The following is a 22,488-nucleotide window of genomic DNA, read 5'->3' as shown; positions in this document are numbered from 1 at the left end:
CGCTGGTCTGTGGAAAAGGGTCATTTAAAGATCCATCGGCATCTGTTTTGGTCCCAGCATGCCATTTTCCCCTCTGTGGGGGCCTTTGATTTAGCGACAAAAGGGTACCATCGCTGCCTTCCTTCCCACTGTGCAAGCAGACATCCAGTCTGAGCTGGTCATACAAATCAAACACTGGCGGCCATCCATCATATCATCATAGGTACACTATAACCACCTGTGTGGGACTGTTGTTGGTAATCATAAGCATTAGGGGTCCCATTTGAACACTGATCGGGAACCTGTTTGTTGTGTATCTTGCACATATCACATAACCTGCGTGTGAGTGAGCAAAACTGATTATGAAATATGAGGAAGCAGGTGGACGAGTAGTTAAAAAGAACAACCTTAAAGGAAGTTAAAAAAAATAGACTCTCCTGTATGCATGGCTTGTGGTTTTGTATCCTTCACACTTATACACCCACAGTATTTCACTGTCTTGGCCTCAGTTTGCACACTTGGTGATACAGAAACTATGTATTTTTTTATTGTTCTGTCCTCTGCGTACCTGGAGACAATTATCCATGCTTTTATCTTGTCCTGTGTTACGACCTCCATTTAAAGGAACAAACCAAGGCTCAAAAGGGATTGGAGGATGCAACACATTAAAAAGGATGCCAGACACAATGTTACCAATTAACCAACAAGCTTTATTAGATAAAGAATATTCCCAAAAGTAACAAACGAGGAATAACAAAAGGGACTGGAGACCCCGGCCAAAAAGAACTAAAGATGGGAAGACGCTGGACCAACCTCACAGTGGGCCGTCGCTCCCCGCGTCTGTCCCTAAACTACCTAAAAAGGGTAAACTAAACCTAGAACAAACAAAAAAGACAAATAACTGAACTACCGGTAACCTCCAGCCCAAACTAACACAATAAACTAAAATAACAAAACTCCAGCACCTAACACACATGTAACACTCTGATTGGACTACTGTCATTTCACTTCATTTATGTTTGAGCTGGAGTTCTTTCTCGACAGCAGTTGATGCAAAATGCAGCTTTTTTCCATGCCATTATTCTTCCTTGTCAAAACCTATACCAACCCCAATGCAACTTGTTCAGCCAATAGGGTTTACAGGACAAGGTCGTCGTTGTCGTCGTCAAAAAAAAATACTATTAATTATTCCATCAACAAGAACAGAACCTGGTAAAACAGCTTTCTCATCATATGCACCAAATGTCTGGAATGAACTCCAAAACACCTTACATTTAGAATCAGTCATCATCAGTCTTGGCCAGGTCTCCCTGGGAGGAGAGCATTGACATATATAATGGACCAACAGAGCCCGTTGCTCTGGACGGAGACCAGTGAAGGATATTAGAAGCACTTTTCCGGTGATCACTAGCTTTACTGAGCAGCCTCCAACTGAGAGAGATGACATAAATGTGACGTGAGCAACGTGTCTGAAAGTTGGAAGTCTTCTGGTAGCTGTGCCAAGAGAAATCTCAATCATTCCCAATCTTACAGAGACAGAGAGTGTAGGTATATGTAAGGAGATAACATGAGCGCAGGCTAATTATTGATCACGAACATGCTAGTTAACATTAGTAATTAAACCTAAACAGCTAACGTAAGTCAAAACTGCATGCGAGCTTCTCTGTACGGTAATTCCTATACTGTGCGACAGTAAGTCACTTGGTTATGACACAATCGTTAGCCTATTTTTTCAAAAACGTCTGCTATGGAGCCATAACGTGAGATACAAGGTAATGGAGCCTTTTATACATTGTCGTGTTTCTTTAGAAATTAACAATGGACAAATAGAGTCTTTAAACGCTTCAGATGTAAAGTTATTCGCTGTCAAAGTGACATCAAAATGAATGGCAGTCAATGGAATGCTAATGGTGGGTGATCACTTGTTAGCATCAAAATGGCGCCATAGGAGCTACGCATTCCAGATGCTCGCTTACCCCCTTGGAGGAGAGTTACTGTAACTCAGTGGGACTTTTCCTGGTTAAATAAAGGTTGGAAAAGAAAAGAAAAACAGTTTGTGTGCAACAGTTTGGGCCAGAGATTCAGGTGTGTTATGCTAGTAGCGGCCTCAAGCCGTTATCCTGGAGCAGGCTCCAGAGGTCTGGTTAGCTCACTGCTAACTCCACCACACGGATTGTTTTCAGTTTTCAAGCTTGTAGCCTTCAGACCTAAGAGATGCTGACTTAAGTGACATCACTTGAGGCAGTTTAACAGATTTCGCAAAGCTCCTTCTTGAGCCAATAAAAGGCTTTATACACCTTTATTCACATATGAAGTAGAACTCCCCAACACCTAAACAAACGGTGATGTCAATAGTAGCTTGCTTGTTAGAAAACGTGTGGAAAAAAAAACTTTTAACTTATGTGACTTTTTGCCAAGCAGCACTTCATTTTGGTAAGGTACGACTAATACCAAATTGCATCACGTTTTTGTTGTCAGTTTTTTTGGCAAGTCATTGCAGAGCCATCACGAGATTTTCACCTTCATTTGCATAAAGTTTTCATATTTTTTTAAACTTAAACTTTCCATCAATGATTAGTTCTGCAACGCCTGGACTCCCACAATGCCTTGCTAAGATTCCTTTTTAGTTCCATTATTTTTTTTACAGTCTATTCCATAGAAAGAGCATGATAACTTTGCAGTGGGGGTTCATGGTCAGCCTCCGCTCATGAGCTACCGCTTTCTTAGAAACCAATTTCAAAAATAAATGTCAGTCCTTTATAACAGCGGCTAAACTCGGTCTGCCCCCAACTTTCATTTGTGAACTCCTTATCTTGTATGCGCTGTGACAGTTGTTTTAAAAGTGTCTATGCAAATAAAGTTTTTTTTATATATATTTTTATATATCTCAGGACCTACAACGTGTAACCTGTAAACACACAGACAGTGCACTTTCCATGCGAATATTTCCTCCTCCACATTTTGGGCATTAGGTCTCCGTCTGTGTGAGAAACCATCATTAGAGTCCCCATGAAGTTTGCCTCAGGGTGTTTCAGTTGCATTCTTGTATTTAAAGCAGGCACAAACATGTAGCCTGTAGCAACCCAGGGGAGGACAGGGACCACGTTGCCATCTTCTTAAGTCAATGGTTGCAGAAATCAATGACAAGGACTGTAGAACATGTAAAGGTGAAAACAAGATTGAGAAAACCTTCTACAGTGCAGGGGTTTAGTGTGTGTGTGTTTAAGTGTGTGAGAAGTTGTTCCCGCCCCGAATAAACAAATAAATCTTACTTTTGTGAAATGGGATTCCTAATAATCCTCCACTGCATAAGACTGCGTTTCATATATAAAGAAACCAGTCATCTGCCCTGGTAGTTTGCCAACAGCCAACGGTTACAGCCGTGCCACACCCCCAGCCGAAGGCTTTGAAGCAACTCCTGGAACGTTTCCCAGGATACAAAGCTCATTTATTCGATGATGCGACCTGCAGCGGCATGTTTGTTGAAATGATGGAATATGCTGATTGCCTTTTATGCTGTACTAGCTTTACCCATTACTGGTTTTGGGAGAATTTTTATTACAGTTGAAGATTTAACTATGGAAATGTTCTTTGGCCAAATAAGAAAATCTCACACTCGAATTGTGGCTGTAATCGTAATCACCTCTAGCAGAATATTTAGGCATGACTTATGATTGAAAATGTTGTAAGAATATATGTATTATTGGCTATATATTGTCTGTTTTAAGGTCGAATGCTCACTGAAGTTTCAGAATTAGAGCATGCACTTGCATTTCTAAACCTCCAGAGGGCAAATACATCCATTTGCTGACTTAATGTAAAGATGTCCATCCACCATCTCTTATTTAACCCATTCTCTAAAAGGCTTGTGTGCATGACATCATTGTTTTGTAGTGCATTCTATTATGTGTAACTGTAGGAGGGATACAACAAAAAAGGACCCTTAAATCAATAGTAAGTGTTGTTGTAAAATAGGCTAGGGAAAGACATTCCTTGACACAAGAGTGGAAACGTGTGAAACATACCAGACCATTGGGAACACTGGAGGGATTCAGGAAAGCACAAGATATGGGAGAGGAGGATAAAGGGGAAAGGGAGTGATGGAGAAAAGGGGAAGGAATGGAAAGGAGGGGGGAGAGTTGGAAGAATGACAGGATGTGAGCATCATTCCCTCCGTTCTATCCAAGGGGTGAAGTGGGAAAAGTCAAGAGTTCAAGCGCTAGGAATGGGAAGGTCACGCTTCTATGTTGACAAAAGTGTGTGCCTCTAAGGAGAGGCAGCGACAGAGACAGGGGTCAGAAACACTTGGGTTTGGGGTTAGAGGAAGAAGGAAATGTGTTTGGGCGAGTGTGTGTCTAGCACCTCCACTCTAGTCTGACAGCTTTGAAGCTTGTCGAGCGAGCATCCTCAAGAAGAGCCGCTAGCCTTGGATGTTGACATGGGAGAAGCTGTTAAGAGCACTACGTGTGTAGCTGGGGGAAAGACTGAGTTGGGACACTTTAATGGCAAACTATGGCTATCATGTCAATCAAGGTACCAGTTCTTTTTCAAAGGAATAGTTTGACATTTTGGGAAATACGCTTATTTGCCTTCTTGCAGGAGTTAGATGAGATTGCTGTCACTCTCGTATCTGTCAGTCAAATATGATGTTAGCTTAGCTTAGCACAAAGACTGGAAATGGGAAAACGGCTAGCCTGGCGCTCTCCAGCGCCTCTTGAGGGGCTTTTACACTGTCGCGCGGAAAACTGCTGCCTCCAGTCATTTCAATGAGGGAAAGGCAGCAGAGGGGACGCGGTTTTTGAGTGTGAAGCGGTTGCCGCCAACGTGAACGTGCACGGATTTTTAGCTCCCTGCCTAAAGCAACGTCGCAGGGCGAGTGGGCAACAGACCCGGGTTCAGCAGACTCTACGGACATCACGGCAGAGGTGAAGAGACTTGATGGAGGAAGCTAACAAGAGAAAAGGTGACCGAGCAAGAGTAAATCTCAGACTGGCTGATGAGAGCGTAGTCAAATGAAAGGCTTCAGGGCGATCTATAGCTGTTGGCCTAGTAAGTATTGGGCGAGTGTATTGTTATGTCTTGTATTGTTGCACGTGCTTGATGTTTGGCTGTGTTAGCAAAGTTGTCGACTCGCTAATTTTTGATCATAAGTAATGTAATCATAACAAATGCACGTATACAGCTGTCCATATTTACCACCGCGGTGTATAAGTGGAATGCACTCGGAACTGTAGGGGCGCCAAATGTTTGTTTAATCCGTACAAAAAAAGAGTCACCTGTGGCCGGGTTGCTCAGTGGTTAGAGCAGGCGCACACATATATAGAGGTGTATACCTCGACGCAGAAGGTCCAGGGCTCGAGTCCGACCTGAGACGATTCCCTGCATGTCATCCCCCTCTCTCTCCCCTTTCATATCTTGCTGTTCTTTCCATTAAAGGCTGAAATGCCCCCCACCAAAAAAAAAGAGTCACCTTACCTTGCCAAGAAATAGGCACATAGCCACCGCCATAAACCCCAAACTGTTGTTTTTGCGCCTTGGTTTTTCTACAGATTAAATTGACGAGATATATATGTCAGCTGTTTCCCCCAGTTCCTAGTCTTTGTGCTAAATTAAGCTAAGCTAACTGTGTTCAGGATGTAACTTCATATACGGTACGAATATAAAAGTGGCATCAATCTTGAATGGGACCCTGTGTCTAAATGAGGTTACTTGAATAAAGGCTAAATTAAAAAAAAGAAAATTTAAAATGAAATCTTCTCATCTACCTCTAAGCAAATAAATGTATTTCCTAAAATGTGCAGAAATGTATTGTTGCTGCAACACCGCATGTTAGCAGTGAACACGAAAATAACAAACACCATTTGAAAATAGATGTTTTTTTATTGTGATTTGGCTCCCAGGAAGACTGTGGACTCTGTGGACTGTCAACATATTCGATACTGTTAGGTGTGTCTTTTCTGTGTGTGCATACAAGTTGTTGCAAAAAGCCTAATCTCAGTTTAAGGGTGTGAATACTTTATATTGATCTTGGATGGGATGGTGGCTGACCAAGCCTTTAACATATCAGGAAGAATCTAATAAAATGCAGGTGTGGGCTTGAATGCTTTCCAGAATCTGCAGTAGCTTTTCTGCACTAATCACACAGATAAACACCCACGTTTTTCATTCCCTTTATGACACCCAGGCACTCTTGTTGCAACACTTGACTGAAAGAGTGACTGTGTTACTGTGACTGAAATATTTACAGTGATGGTGACAGAGACACTGACTGAGAGCAAGGTCAGGCATCATGCCAGGGCACAGATGAGCTCATTGTTGAAACAGGGATTTCCACATTTCCATGTCAGTGTCCCCAATGCAACGAGACAGAGCTCAAAAACAAAAGGGGAGAGAAAAGGGGGCGCTCATAGGGCACACACCCAGTCATACACTAACATATGAAACACATAGGCCTACATACACCAGACAAGAAAATATGGCCCATGATTTATCTACAGCATGTGAAAAAAAAAAAGGTTCCAAAAAAAAAAAAAAAAAAACCCTTTTTTTTTTTTTTTTTTTTTTTTTTTTTTTTTTTTTTTGTGGCCCAAAAAAAAAAAAAAAAAAAAAAAAAAAAAAAAAAAAAAAAAAAAAAAAAAAAAAAAAAAAAAAAAAAAAAAAAAAAAAAAAAAAAAAAACATACTTCTCAATCACAATGCAGTCGAGTCCCCTACAATTTGGTAGACCACGATCCAAAAACACACCAGCGAGTGCAGTAAACAAAAGCCTTCACACATATTTTGCAAATGCAGCCAGGCATGCAAAAAGTGGAATGGTTGGCAGTCACAGGAAAACACAAAGCAAGCTAGCATACAAGGAAATACACACACACACACACACACACACACACACACACACACACACACACACACACACACACACACACACACACACACACACACACACACACGACTCTTTCCCGTTACTAAGGCAAAACTTCCATAATAACATTCCTAACCTAACTTACCCTATAACCTAACCATAAACTAATCTAAACATAATTCTCCTAACCCAATTTAACGCCTCAAACTGCAATTTAATTTGTGTAGGGTCCAGCATTTTGGCCCCCACAAATAAAAAAAAAAAAACTGTAACCCCCACAAGTATACTGTATTCCCAGTTTTGGACCCCATGAATGTAATTAAAAAAAAAAAAAAACATACACACACACACACACACACACCCTAACTCTACCTCTATTCTGTTAAAATAGCTAGGCCTGCACGGTTTCCATAGCAACCACGGCCCTCCCTTTGGCTTGCGGGGGAGGTGTTTTGAAAGTTTACAGCGTGCGTGTGTGTATGTGTGTGTGTGTGTTGTGTGTGTGTGTGTGTGTGTGTGTGTGTGTGTGTGTGTGTGTGTGTGTGTGTGTTGGTGTGTGTGGGGGGGAAGATAGAAAGGGGCGTGGATGCCGAATTAACTCCGAGAAGTAAAACACCCTCTCTTCAGTTCTCAGCTGGAGCAAGTGACAGCAGCAACGCGAGAGAGTAAATCTAGGTAGGCTACTACGCCATTACGGTTTAGGTGAATTACCCCCCATTTAAAGCGGGACATTTGACCACCTGTGAACCATGGAAGAAGACGCGTCCCACGCCGAGCACAACAGCGTCTCCGGCAGCACCCACACCATCCCGCAGCAGCAGCCCGAAAACACGGAGCTGCTCATCCCGAGCTTCAGCCCGTCGTCCGCCCCGTCCTCTCCGACCCCGACCGGCACCCTCTCCCGGCTGGGCTTGAAAAGTCCGACCAGCCCGACCGCCGTCGCGCCGGGCAGCCCGGTCGACCGCGGCCAGGTGAGCGCCATCACCGTGGTGGCGCTGCTGGACAAGCTGGTCAACATGCTGGAGTCGGTGCAGGAGAACCAGCAGCGGATGGAGCAGCGGCAGGCCGACCTGGAGGGCGCTGTGCGGGTCGTGCAGGGGGACGTGACCCGCTTGTCCAAAACCCACGTCAGCACCTCCAACAGCGTCAGCAAGCTGCTCGAGCGCTCCCGCAAAGTCAGCGGGCACCTGAAGGATGTGCGGGAGCGCATGGATAAACAGGCGGTCCAGGTGAAGAAGCTGGAGGCAAACCACAGCCACCTGCTGAAGAGGAACCACTTTAAAGTGCTCATATTCCAGGTGAGGTGACATAGTAACGCTCAATGTTTCAAAGAGTCTTTAGTATTACAGCCCCAAAAAATAACGTTGCATTAAAGTGTCAGAAACTATGAAAATAGTTGTATAATGTCTTATCTGGCTCTGGAGGGAAAATAACCCAGGTGATGTCATCAGGGTTGTGTTTGTGGCGTAATATTTGTAGCTAATGGACCCAATCACAATGTTTGTTTACAATAACTTCCTGGTAGAAAAACTCCTGCATCCTGTGCAGCGATAAGCAAACAGGGCGAGGAACAATTCAAATCAAATCAACTGCCATGTGTGTTAGCGCGACGTCACAGATATTTGGTCTGTAGAAAATGCTAAAGTGAGGTGTGGGGTTTAAAAAAGTTGGCATTTAGGAGGCAACTTGATAGCATCTAATGAAAGATGTTATCAAGTTGCACTATGGGAAGGATCCAGTGATTTTGGAGCGTAATCCATACTAGAGTCAGAATATCTTGGCATCTGCTGTTTCAATTTTTTTTTTAATGTGTCTCTTGTGAGTGCAATAGACTACTAAATGCAATACTCTACTACAACTTTGAAGTTTAGGCATGTTATTTTTTTTCATAGGATACATTTGCCACATGAGGCTTCATTTTATTGTGTGCGTGTGTGTGTGTGTGCGTGTGTGTGTCATATTTGCATTCCCATTTGACTACAGCAGTGGGTGTGTTTTGGATGTGTTCTTGTGTGCCTGGTTGGCACGAACACGCAATACACTGCAGGTGAACACCACTTCATTTTATTTTCAACACTTTAAAACTTGTTGAACAGGACTAAGGCTGTGGAGCTCAGTTCACAAATGATCTGTGGTGGGCTGTTTACTGTTTTCGACTCTGAAATTATTATAATTAATATATTTCAAACACACCAGTAGTAATAGAAGTGTACATTGTACACACATTGCTGAAATAGGATTTGTTTAAAATCTCAACCGTTTTTCAAACTTTTCCTCTCGTGTGTGTGTGTGTGTGTGTGTGTGTGTGTGTGTGTGTGTGTGTGTGTGTGTGTGTGTGTGTGTGTGTGTGTGTGTGTGTGTGTGTGTGTGTGTGTGTGTGTGTGTGTGTGTGTGTGTGAAGAAGGGTGTGTCTGGGAACGGAGCTGTTGAGGATAATGGAGGAGGGCTCAGACACTGACTGATCTGTTTACACCCCACAGTCATAATTCAGACAGACAGATCCCTTCTGGATAGATTTACCACTGCCATATCACACCTTTTGAGGGTAAAACTCTAAACTGGCACTAAAAAGCGATAAACTTGCCAATTTCCCACCTGGAAATTAGGAGTGGAAAGTATACTTACATAACCCGTCCCTCACTTATCTCAAGAAATAAAAATGGTTGAATCTTTTTGGTCGAAACTACTAACACAACATGTAAAAGCTAGGCTAGGCCTCAACTTCAACCTGGATTCTTGATATGCATATTTATCATGCGGTTGCCATGCAAGATGAAAGCGGTTCCATATTGTGTTTGACAGATGCATTTCCACTCAACCAAAAAAAACATGATCTAGGCATGGTCTCCGCGTTTGCTTCGTGCATGAATAAGTACATGGTTTTTAATGCTTACGTGTGTGTGCGTGTGTGGGTGCGTCTGTGCAAGTGTGTGCCTAGGCAGCAAAGGGGGGGGGGCATTGTTGACACAGCCAGAGCCACGGAGAGCTCTTAACCACTGTTGTTATCTGGTTTCCCAGTTACTGAGGCTCTGTTGTTCAAATGCAACAGGTGCCAAGACCTTTCCCTGTACAAGGTGGCTCTGTGTGTCTGTAGGCGAGGTGCTGTGGATCGATTTGATTGAATCCCGCTTATTGTGCTACAAGGGAGTGTCCTTTTGCTTTAGAGATAGTGAGAGTTGGACGGTGGTTGCTTTCTTTTCAATTCATTGTCAAATGCCACACGTCCTATGGATTTTTCATGTTATGTTTTCCTGGCTGCAAATATCTGTGTTTTTCTCCCTTCTATGCATTACTATGTTAAAGGTCCCATGGCATGCAAATTTCACTTTGAGGTTTTTTAACATTAATCTGCGTTCCCCCCCCCCCAGCCTGGGTATCCTGCTCTGCCTTTGAGAAAATGAAATCTCAGATGGGCCGATCTGGAATCTTCTCCTTATGAGGTCATAAGGAGCAAGATTACCTCCCCTTTCTCTGCTTTGCCCGCCCAGAGAATTTACCCCACCCATGAGAGAGAGACATCATGGCTTTCAAACGAGCAAAGTGGCAGTTGGTCAAGGCCACACCCCCACCCTCCACCTTGCTTCTCCCTCTCTCCTCCTCAATAGCTACAGACACAGAAATGGCACATCCTAAGGAAAGCTCATTGTGGGACTGGCTCTAGTGGCTGTAATTCTGCACCAAGTCTGAATTTTGGGAAAGAGACTTCAGATACAGTATTAGGGGACCACTAAGGTCCTATATAAAAGAGACTTCAGATACAGTATTAGGGGACCACTAAGGTCTATATAAAAGAGACTTCAGATACAGTATTAGGGGACCACTAAGGCCTATATAAAAGAGACTTCAGATACAGTATTAGGGGACCACTAAGGTCCTATAAAAGAGACTTCAGATACAGTATTAGGGGACCACTAAGGCCTATATAAAAGAGACTTCAGATACAGTATCAGGGGACCACTAAGGTCTATATAAAAGAGACTTCAGATACAGTATTAGGGGACCACTAAGGCCTATATAAAAGCATCCAAAGAGTACCATGTCATGGGACCTTTTTAATGTTTTTGTACTTGATCTATTATATTAATATTATTGGAGCATTTAGGGGTATAATTTTAAAGTTTCCTTTTATCTACCACGAGTGGTGTGTTGCTCAAAGGCTAAAGGTTAAAAGTGATGATTGGACTTCTGTGAGTTGAGTTTTTGTCCCTCCAAATTTGTGTCAAACTAATAGTGGAGCATTTGTAGATGCGGGCCAGGTATGTGTACGTACAGCATGTGCGTGCGTGCAACTTGCCCATTTGATGATGTGTTGGGTCAGGTGTATGCAGTTACAGAGCTGGTAAATGAGACTTGGCGTGCCTGAGGGGAGAGGGAAATAAAAGAACTGTTCAGCCCTTGTTTTCTCCTCCCTGAGCTTGTGTTGACTCTTTTCTGTGCATCACTTTCTGCCTCACCTAATCTCTTATTTTTGCCTCCAGTATTGTCTTTCTTTTTTTTTTTTTTTTTCATCTGGTGCTGTGTTGTAATTGTTTTGTCTGATATCTTTGGCTTTATGTTTAAATGTCCTACTGTTTTTCCCTTCTCACTTTGCTCTCTCCGGCCGTTTCTTTGTCTTTAAATACAAACTCCAACTTGCATGATAAACCACTTCTTTTTTTTTTTTTTTTCTTTTTTTCTGTCTTTGGTCCAGCCACCTGTCCGGATTCCCTGAAACTGCATGAAAGCACATGCTGCACGCCTCACGCTGCTCTTTGATAACGCACATTTGCTGCACACCCAAAGAGCCAAACATATATCAGCCCTGTAGCTATTGGCCAAGAGGCCCTCCTCCCCTGAGATTGATTCAGAACACTCATCACCCTGTACGTGCCATCTGAGGTGGAGACACAGGGTTTCTGGGTAAACACCCACTGTTGCAGGGAGAAAGGGTCTAATCGCCGCTCAGGCTGTGGACACGGTCAGTCAGAAATGGCAGAGCTGTCTCCCGCTCCGCTGCGTCTCTGTGCATGACAGGGAGTAATGAGGACTTAATTACCAATGCTTGGTCCTTGTTTGTTTGTTTTTTGTGCACCAGGGCTTTTCCTGTCCCCACATGGCCCTCCCCTCTCTGGGTCCTTTTTTTTCTTGCGCGCACACACACACACACACACACACATATGATGGGATAATAAGATAATTCGCAGCCATCTGAGATTCCAGTGTGTACAGTGTAGAAATTTGTTTTGGTAATTACTGTTTGGAAAGGTAAAATGTTTTGCGTTGGATTGCAGATATTTTCTATTATTTGTCCCACAGATTAATTTCAAAGGCCCATTACCTGAGTGTTTAAATAACTGGAGAGATCTTACACCTTATCCTAACTGCATCACTGTGGCATGCTGCGTGAAGTACGGCATATTTGGATTTCCATTTTCCTGTGACAGAAGACATTTATTTCTGAGTAGATCTTAATCTCCCCATCCGTGTTTATTTCACAGTGGAATTTCATCACAACAAACGAGTTAAACCACAACGGCAGATTGAATTTGAACGCTGCGAGAATCGCATTTATATTCCCGCCCTGCACACGTGGGCCTGGTTGAGAGTTTTGCTCGCTATTTAGCAGCGAGAAGGGAGTTGTTGTCATGTGGCCCTAGTGGCGGAGGGGTGAGGAAGAGGATGTTTGGTGATTGTCTGTGTGTTTTTGGGATCCCTAATCGCAGACTGGCAGGGAGTGACAACAGTCGGGGCTCTCACACACACACTATCAAATAACATTCATATCACATTGCAGGGAAAGAGAAACATGCTCCCCGAGCCAAACTAAACACGATGACCGCAACGTGCTTTTTGTTGATAGACGACGTGCTGTAGGAGTCATGGTGGATTCCTGATTCTTTAGTCTGTCGTTATTCAGTTATACATGTCTCAAGTGATCCTCGTTGACGTTGAAATGAATGAATCGTAAACTCTCCAGATTGTGAAACGTCTCTCTGTCCGTCGGTCACCCCGTCCTGACTCATCCTTCAGCTCAGAAGATGTTTACAGGTGTTGAGTGATTGGCTACACTTCAGTCATTGTCATCGTGTTTGCTTTGCTGCCTATCGTCATAGCGCTTTTGTACATCGACACTTGACCAAAGGTTGTACTTGATGTGGGCTTCAAGCAGCAGGAAGTAAAATCCCTTTTTCCACACTCATGGAGGACAAACTGTAATTCCGCCCCCAGCCTCGCCCCAAGCTCTTACCTTTTTTAGCTTAATGACTCAAAGCTCATTACTCTGAGGGTAAGTATAGCTTAATAAATAGGTCCCATCTTGTGCATACAAATGTGTGATACAAGCTTTTCCTACAAGAGAAAACCTTTTAAGCTGGCCCAGAAGCAACGATGAGAGTTAAATTTAACACCCTATTTAACTCCAAAAACAATATGTTCCGGGGCAATTAGATATTTGAGTGTACTCGTAGTGCACATAGTGTGTGTGTGTGTGTGTGTGTGTGTGTGTGTGTGTGTGTGTGTGTGTGTGTGTGTGTGTGTGTGTGTGTGTGTGTGTGTGTGTGTGTGTGTGTGTGTGTGTGTGTGTGTGTGTGTGTGTGTTCAGTGCAGACTCTTCCATCATAAAATCCTATCCATTTCCACAGGTCGGAGCAGGCCGCTGGCTGTAGGCTAGAGCTCACATTCGTTGTGTGTGTGTGTGTCCCTCGACCAGGTGATATATAGCACCAACTTGTAGCCTAAAGCAGTGCTGGCTGCTTCACTGCATTAAAACATTCTGGGCCTACATGCTACCAAGCTTCTACCCATGGTGAAGTTTAACCCTCTAAGGTCTAAGGACATTTTCACATATCCTCTTAAATTGACCTTTTTAGGGTATTTGCATATAAATGATCCCCATGTGTGTCACATCAGAATGTTAAGAACAAACTCCGCTTTGCGTACAGTGACGCCCACATTGTTTTTTGTCTGAAATTAAATTTAGTTATATTGCTTTTTGAGTACGGGTTTTTGTCAAACATTGTTTGGTGCGTCTTTCGTCCTGCGAGGGTTAAAGTAATAGGGTAGTTGACTCAAAGTACCAGGCTAGTTACTGTAGCTTTACAGCTATTGCCACTGTCTAGAAACCATAAATAAACAGGGCTGCATTACAGCATTGTGGTTTGTTTTTCTCAGAAGCAAGTAGTGTAAGGGATTACAGTTTCAGATGAATGTATTACATTACACTCAGTAATGTGAGTAACCTTTCATTACTTTGACATTTAGATGTCGACACACTGGCTTTTTAGCTGTCTGACCAGGAGTTCGATGGGACAGTTGATGTCAATTTTGTGTCTATGCGATAAGTGCAGAGACAGTGTTAGCTTTGCGCAGGGGCTGGAGGTGTTGGGAGACGCCTAGCTTCCACAAAAATAGGGGGGGGGGGGGAATGCATTCAAGTAACTCCAAAGCTGTCTCATTTACATGTTGTGCCCTCTAATGGGAGCCACTAGTAGCAACTTGCTTACTCTGTAAGCCTATTGTGGGTTTTGTTTAAAGTTGGATGGTGTGTGAACTCTACAGTTTCACTGAGGACGGGGCCCAGCTAGCTATTGAAGCTATTGATGGTCAGTCAGTACCTCCTGAACATATCTGGCTGCTTGTTAAAACTTGATTAACGTCTCATTTCGTCAATAGAGAGAATATTGCAAAATACCACAATTTAGATATTTTCCACAAATCATTTAGACCTACCAGTGACCACGAGTACAGTATGCGACTTTCATACATTGGGTCCTTCACAATCTACAAGTTGTGACAGAGATTTTAAGCATGCGATTTTTGTGGAAGAGTGCTGTTGGATCGGAGTAAAACTGATCTCAGTAGTAAGCCTAATATGTCCGCGCAGCCTTTTAGGCATGCTTTCTAAATGAACAATGAGGTTTCTAGCTTTGTCATCATTCTTGTTTTCCCTTGGTGGATCATTCCTCAGATAATCCTCTGGGTTTTAGAAAAACAAACTAAAGAGCGGAGGAGTCGGAAAGAGAGATCAACATCGTGAGAAAAAGAATGGCGAAATGACCAATTAGGTCTGTTTTTGTCCACTACTGATAATACCAAAAAGAGCGAGTTTGGATAAGAGATTATATTTAAGTTTGCAAACTGTGTGGGCGAAAGCCATGCATGTGTATAGGGAGGTCTTACCCTAAGTGCTCGCTCTTCTGCCTGATGGCACATACAGGTTTGACAAGTCTGCGCAACAGTTTCAGTCTGTGAGGCAAAGGCAAGTTTCCAACTGCAGATTCCTGCTGTGGAAGACTAGTTGCAACAGCTTCAGACTGACACAGAAACGTGCTGACAATGTTACAGAGTCTGAGCGAGCCTCCACCACAGACTGATGATGAATGATAGGTATGCTAGCTACTAAGTTGGGTTTGTTTTTAAGTCATTTCCATTTGCTGTGGACTAAAAGTTGGTGCTATAAAACAATATACAAAGTAATAGGGACCATACAACAAAGCCTTGTATACAAAGATAAATAAAGGTGGCAGCTCCTAAGATAGTTTAGCCTCCCAGCATATCCCATGATGCACTGCACTTCTTTTTCTTCAGAATGGCCAAGAGCACATATTTAGCGGGTTTATAATTATGTCACAGGTGTTAAGGTAATGTAAGTAAGCTCTTTTGCACACTTTTTTTCTCTTTCACACTCAAGCAATATGACATGTTAGATGCAGGCGGTGACGTCTTGAAGGGATAGAGTTATCTAAATGGTTAAAGAAACAGTGCTGGGAGTTTTTTAAGCTGGTGTTCTGCCAAAGAAATTCTAGGTCCTATTTAACAAAAAAAAAAAAATTCAAACCAGTTATCATCTTTTGGCTCTTTCTGTCTGCTCTTTTTGGACTTTTCCAACCCAGGTGTCTATTCAATCCACTGGCCAAGGCCACAACATCCATGACAGGAAAAGGGAAAACAATAGCCATGCTGGATCTCAGTGTTCTTATTTCTCTGCTTTTAAATAAGACATGAAAATACAACACGTCTCGAGATAACATGATGACCTGTGGTGCCCTTTGACCTCTATACGAGGTAAACGCTGTGACAATTGGTGGGTAGCCTTATCAAAAATGCTCGTGCTACCTCCACACAGCCCTTATCAGACAATGGTCGTGATACGCACAGTTTGGTGATTGTGCTGAAACAATGTGTAGAAGGGGGGATATTGGGAGATTTGAACAAAAGAGCTAAAGGAGATTAAAGATGAAAACTCCAGCAACAAGAACTGTAAATGTACAGGAATGTATTGCGGTGACACCTTTTTACCTCATTTATCATAAATGCAGAGGGGATGGTGCAAGACAAGCAGTGGAAAGTGCGGGTGAAGTGGTGTGATCTGGCTGTGTAGAGGATGTGCAGTAAGTGACAAGGAGCGCAATAGTCCAGTAAACTATGGGGTTCTTATATAATGAATACCATGCCATGTATGAAATTCATAATGATCATCCAAAGTGTAAGGATTGCCATCCGGTAAATTATGGACTGAGTGAACAGACATCCTACATCATCATTTATGTCATCAGGAAATATCGGCTCCTCTCTAGATTGCCACGATCTCCATTCTGCTGACATGTCAGCATGATATTACGCCTGAATTGGTTATTGTGTTGTGTGATTACGCAAGATTGCAAAGCGAGTAAACATGCCGTGTTTTCTTTTGGTGAAGCAGAAATGGGAGGGGCGCAGATGGGAAAGAATGCCATAACTTGTTTATGCAAAGCTTCATGGGTATGAGGCCAAGAGGCATAATTCAGAATTGGCACGAAGTCGCTGATTGATGTTACTTGGAATCATAATGTTTGTCACAATTTAAGCATACTTGTTAGGTGTCATGGTGTTGGGCTAAGATCTGTAGAGTTGTAAAGAATATTTATATAATCATTAGTGCAAGGCAGTGCATTGAGTCCAATACACTGTGTATAGTGCATTGAGAGTTTATCATGTTACCCAGTCCCATGACAAATAGCAGAATTCCATTTCCTTTCCTTCCTTTCCTCCTTCCTTCCTCCGTCCACAGATGGCTCCTCGTGCACATTGGGGTGGGAATGGAAGGGGCTTGATGTTACGCAACAAGCTGGGTCGGGGTGAACTTTAAAACAACGGACTGCACTGTAATGGGAGGGATGTAATCAAAACCTGCAGATGAAGGCACATCTGCACAATCACATGAGTTTCAGATAGAATAGATTTTGAATGAAGGTAGATTGAATTACAGATAAGGTTTGACCAATTTAAAGAATAAAGGGAGGGTGGGGCTAAATTAAAGCTGTGGTATGCAATTCATTTTTTAAGTTGTTGGGCAAAAAGTCCATAATAAGTTTTTCAGCATATTGTAATTAAAGTGGACTGAGAGACAACTAGACTTGTGCACCACCTAAAGGCTCACTTTTCAAGCTCTAGAAGATCTAGCCGGGAAACTTTGGCCAATCGCAGCTCATGAGAGAGAGAGAGAGAGAGAGAGAGAGAGAGAGAGATCCTATTGGCTGTTCTGTGCATGCATATTCTTGTGCGATAGAGAGGGGAGAAGGAGAGCTGCAGGAAGAAGTCTCACTCTAACAGACCACTTTAACAGACTGAAAAGGGGAATATTCAGAAGCCCATTGTATGAAATATGCAGTACAAAAAAGTCTATCAATCAATACAAAGCTTCTGTACATTATCAGTACAGTTTGTCTGCAATCTGTTTGCACCCTGTTTTTATAAACTAAGCCTCCTGTCTTTCTCATTCTGTAACAAAATAATTGCAGGGCAGGGGCTTGGCAATGGCAAATGTGCAAACACATGCATTTCTGTGTGTGCGGTGGTGACGGTGTACCCTCTCATTGGTGCAGTCCCCTGCAGGCGCCTGACTCACTGTGCCAACACACCTGTACTAACCTCGCCTGTTAGGATTTGGAAAACCTCCATTCGCCGTCTGAAGGGCCAGGAATACACACCTGTTGCTGACGCCCTTCAACGTCCCGCACACAGAAAAATAAGAAGAAAATGAAGGCAGAGGTCATGGGGGGTTCCCTGCAGATACAGGCACTGTCAAACACTTGTAGTGGGTCATAAGTTATGATTGAGTGGGATTACTTTTGTATAAGTCAATACATTATTTTTTAGGAAATTGCTGCATATTATACTTTTTTTTTTATTTTAATTTTATTTATTTTTTTAAGCACATTGGTGCTTTAAGCTAAGTGCTACCATCACCATGCTAATGTGCTCACATTGACAAAGGCAGCATGATGTTTGGAGGTATAATGCTTAGCATGTTCACCATCTTAGTTTAGTGTGATAGTGTGCTAAATTATGTTAATTAGCACCAAACACTGAACGTACAGCTGATGATGGGACATTATCGTCATTAGTTGCAGATGCACACACCTAAATACAGGCAAGAGAAGAGATGCAAAAGAAACCGTATAGGGTATCGTTCTAAACAGAGACACTCACTCAGAGAGTAACCTGAACCCATCTGAGCTGTTTGAATCAGTGGCGACTCCGTCCCGCCCCGCCCAGATCTCTCTCTCTCTCTCTCTCTCTCTCTCTCTCTCTCTCTCTCTCTCTCTCTCTCTCTCTCTCTCTCTCTCTCTCTCTCTGTTTGAATAGAGCAGAAAATTCCTGAGAATTGACTTACAAAAGCTCTGGCTTAGTAACACCTTGCAGGACTTGCAATTGGATGGCAGTTCTACCATGCAACTGTTAAATGAGGTCTTGAACTCCATTACATAAGTGTTTGAAATATCTTTTGAAGTGTGCTCCCCATTAGAGCACAGTAAACTTGCTGTCACACACAATTAATTCTGTTTTTTGGTTTGCTACAAATTTATTTTAATTTACTTTCATGTTGCTCTCTTAAACAGCTTCTTTAAACAATGGCTGATGTCCTACATGGCTGCACAAATACACACTGGCACAAAGGCACACAGAACACACACACACACACACACACCACACACACACACACACACACACACACACACACACACACACACAGACATATATATCACATTCTCCGTGGCTAATACTGTAAGTGCTTGCTTAGAGGATGCATTAATTAAAGGGATTCCCAGGAGATAAGTGCCAGAATGTGAGATACACATGTAAACACAGGACAGACCTGGGTCAAATGGTATTTAGGAAGATTTTGTTTGTTCTAGCTCGCTTGCCAAGACTGTTGGGGGTTAAACTAAGGACACCCTAATTCACCCTATCTTACTACTTGGACAGCTAAACCCAGAAACAGCATTTTATCAGTCAAATCAAATAAAAGATGAAGTCAGTGCCGGGGAAACAATGCAACGATGAACACTGGAAACTCTTGCTGTGTAATTAGTAAAAGCACTTATCAGTGAAAATGTATAAGTCAGGAAAATGACACATGAATCAATCAATAAAACAAACCGTATTACTGCAGAAGGTCTAATACAGCATGTGGTATTACAGCTCAGTTTTCACTGGAGGGGTGTTAGAGTTTCAGTTGCTGCCTCCCACACACTCCAGTACCCACAGTGATTTTTATCACAACATGTATGAGCCAAATCAGAAAGTCTTTGGCATGCCCTGACTGGAGCAGAGGAGTCACGATTGAATCTTTAGAAATCTTAACGCCACTAAACAATCAGAAAAGTTTAGTGTTTTTTTTATAAGGGAATTTTTCACTGAGGGTCAGGAAAGGTCATATTGGCTCTGATTTTTCTCATCGTGACTGGTCAGATTAGGTGGGTGTTTTAACTCTTAAAAACGCCATGCTGATTAAATCTATTTGACTGCATGTGACTTGAAATGTACACACAGAAAAGGCAGATAAGCGTACAGCCTGGAGTAATATCATCTTTCTGGTTCTCCGTTACATCTAACGTGCCCAGTACAAAAGCTGCCACCTACACAGTTCCTGACTTTTTGATTTGATTTTGCATGAACATGTTGAGATCCACACTGTCTCTGTGGGTGTGGTGTAGTGTCAGACCAACAGCAAAATAATTTGTGTACGTAGAGTCGTATCTCAATCTGTGTGTGCGTCATTACACTTTTAAATGGTTAAAATAATCTCTAAATGCAAACTGACATTTGTGAGTGTCTACGGGAATCTGCAAATGTGTATTCTAAACTGTGTGCATGATGAGATTTGTAAATGCGTAAAAACATATATCTGAATATGTATTACGATTTGTAAATGTGTAGACTGTGAATGCGTACATAGATCTGACGGATTGAGATACAGTTACACAACTCTCCACACACATTTGAAAACAGTTCTGCTACAATAATAGTTTCACAATGGGGCATCAATATACTGCTCGTTCGGCTATGAGGGCGGCCGCAGAGAACAAAACTGAAAGGGAGGAGTCACAGTCAAACACAACCATAGTTATTGGTAAACAGAGCTTTCCCCAAGGTGCTACCTTGGAATTCAAGTTACAAACCAGCAGTTCATCACAACCAAAAGCTTTTTGGGGATGATTACATATCCCTAGTGGTTGGTAGTTGCAAATAAAAACTCACAAACTGTGAACACCTACAGAGAAGCAGTTCCTTGATGGTTTGTTACCTATAAGGAGGAGCATCACAAACATATTTAGGATCATTTAGAGTCGATACCAGTATTATGCAATTTTTCAACTAAGTAATGACTCCTACTGTACTATATATTGCACTGTATATTTTATTTTTTTCTCTTCCCTCGTAAACGTGGCCTTGTTGCGTGTTGCCTTTAAGAACATGCTGACAGATTTATTGACATTAGCTGGGAGATGCCACACATGTTTGGCACACACCTGAACTGCAGTACAGGTGTGTGCCTGCATGTTTGAGATCAAGGCAAGAGGTATCAGGTGTCTGCAAAGTGGTAAAAACAGTAGAGTTTCAGCTTGGCTTTTCATCTCTTAGGAGCTTTCTATACACTAGGAAGTTGTTTAGGCGCCTAAAAGGAGTGCTGTGAACTGCCGTGGATGAGATCAAGCAGTTGGCCATAATCCTGAAGCCTCAAATATAGCCTCAGGTCTCTCACGCCACAGTTAATGCAATCAGGAAAATAAAAATCATGCAAAAGTTGTTTTAGGAACTAAACACAATTTGATACGCTCTTGTGATGGTCTCATATACTAGAATGTAATTGTCACAGATTCTCTATCATCTTATCTCACACATTTGACCTACTTCTTGTAAATGGCAGCAAATAACAGCGTGTCAAAATTGTCTTGAATGGGCTTAAGAGAGATTGCAGGTGCAATACCGCAAGAACACGCCATTGAGTGGTGAAGGAAGAATGGACAGGAGGCAGGACTCCTGTAGACTATCTGGTTGGCCTAGTCCTTAAGTATGTGTTAATGACACCCCAAGCAAGATGCATTGCTCACTCCTTCTGCAACCCATGGCTTGCTGTAACTTTAAGCAATCCCGTATTGTTTTAAGAGCATTCTTGGAAATGCATTCATACTATAATGCAGACTCATTCTTACACGCATGGTTGCAAAGAAACAACTATTGTTAAAAATGTGTCATTACAGCATACACTTAGGGTGACTGGCACCAACACTGGTGCTTGATATTGACATATTCTGTGGTTAAACATCTCAAATAATTAATGAGTAACTTCACTATTGGACCTGTGACTGCATATAGTGTAAATTCCAAGTTAAAGCCACAAAGCTCATATTCAGAATTAAGCACTTACTTGAATCACCCAAAAGCACTCCCCGTATTGTGGTGCTACTGTAATCTTAGCCCTGTCAGAAAATGACTTTATGAAACATGTTTAGCACTCAAAACCAAGTATCCAGCGGTGGTACTTTAAAGCTGATGTCGCTGGGAGGGTTTCTCTATGAGCATTTCAAATGTGTAGTGGAGTATGTGAACCACTGAAGCTGCACCTCGACTCTCCACTCACTCCTGGGTGTGAAAGGATGGGGGCAGGTGGAACTCTAGCTCATAAATCCCCATTGGAGTGTAACATAGTATGTGTATGGGTGTGTGTGATTGCGTAATTGTGCACAGATGAATGGGCAGCAAGTCAGAGGGAGAAAGAAGAGACTGAGGAGAAACAAAATGAAACTGGATATTGAACCTACTGCTCTCCTTTCCACTCTGTTTATGGTCCTCAATGTGTTAATGGATGGCGGGTTAAAGGCAGAGAGAGACATAAAAAAGGAGAGGTGTGTCTCTTGCAGTGAAAAGGTGGAATTCCTCAGATGTCTTGAGAGAGAGACTGATTTTCTCTGTCCTCAGCAGGCAGACAACCAATATGTGTAGTGTCTAGAGTATAAGCTATTAAACACAGACAGCCATTTACAATGGCCGAACCATGGCCAGAGATGTATACATAAACATGTTTTTGGGCATGTGTGTCTGGAAGTACACCAGAGGCCTGTACTACGAAGCAAGATCAACATGCCCTGGATTTCTTTCAGTTATCCGGCTTCACCTAACCTAACAACCGCGGTCCCACATAAGAAGCTGTATCCACGACGCTGTCTGTTTATCAACTAAAAGTTTCATCAATTCAACTCAGAGGTTTCCGTCCGCGTTTGCACATAAAGGAAGTGGTATTAACCCATCGCAAACATCTACCAGAGCCGCTTATGTTATATATAAGAAGAGCAAATTATAATTCTACATAAATATGAAGAAGACAGACTCGGTTTTACAGGGAAA

General features: G+C 42.5%; 1 protein-coding gene across 1 annotated transcript in view; it reads left to right on the top strand.

The window, feature by feature from the left end:
- The first annotated feature begins 7,439 nt into the window (after positions 1–7,439).
- cavin2a (caveolae associated protein 2a) overlaps positions 7,440–22,488 on the top strand; it is an 18,181-nt gene continuing 3,132 nt past the window's right edge. The window contains exon 1 of the mRNA XM_039818862.1: positions 7,440–8,138. Coding sequence (XP_039674796.1) covers positions 7,590–8,138 — 549 coding nt within the window. The 5' untranslated portion in view covers positions 7,440–7,589. The remainder of the gene's footprint in view (positions 8,139–22,488) is intronic.

This window comes from Perca fluviatilis, chromosome 12 (assembly GCF_010015445.1).
Source record: "Perca fluviatilis chromosome 12, GENO_Pfluv_1.0, whole genome shotgun sequence".
In the NCBI taxonomy this organism is placed as follows: Eukaryota; Metazoa; Chordata; class Actinopteri; order Perciformes; family Percidae; genus Perca; species Perca fluviatilis.
This window is presented reverse-complemented; position numbering and strand designations above follow the sequence as displayed.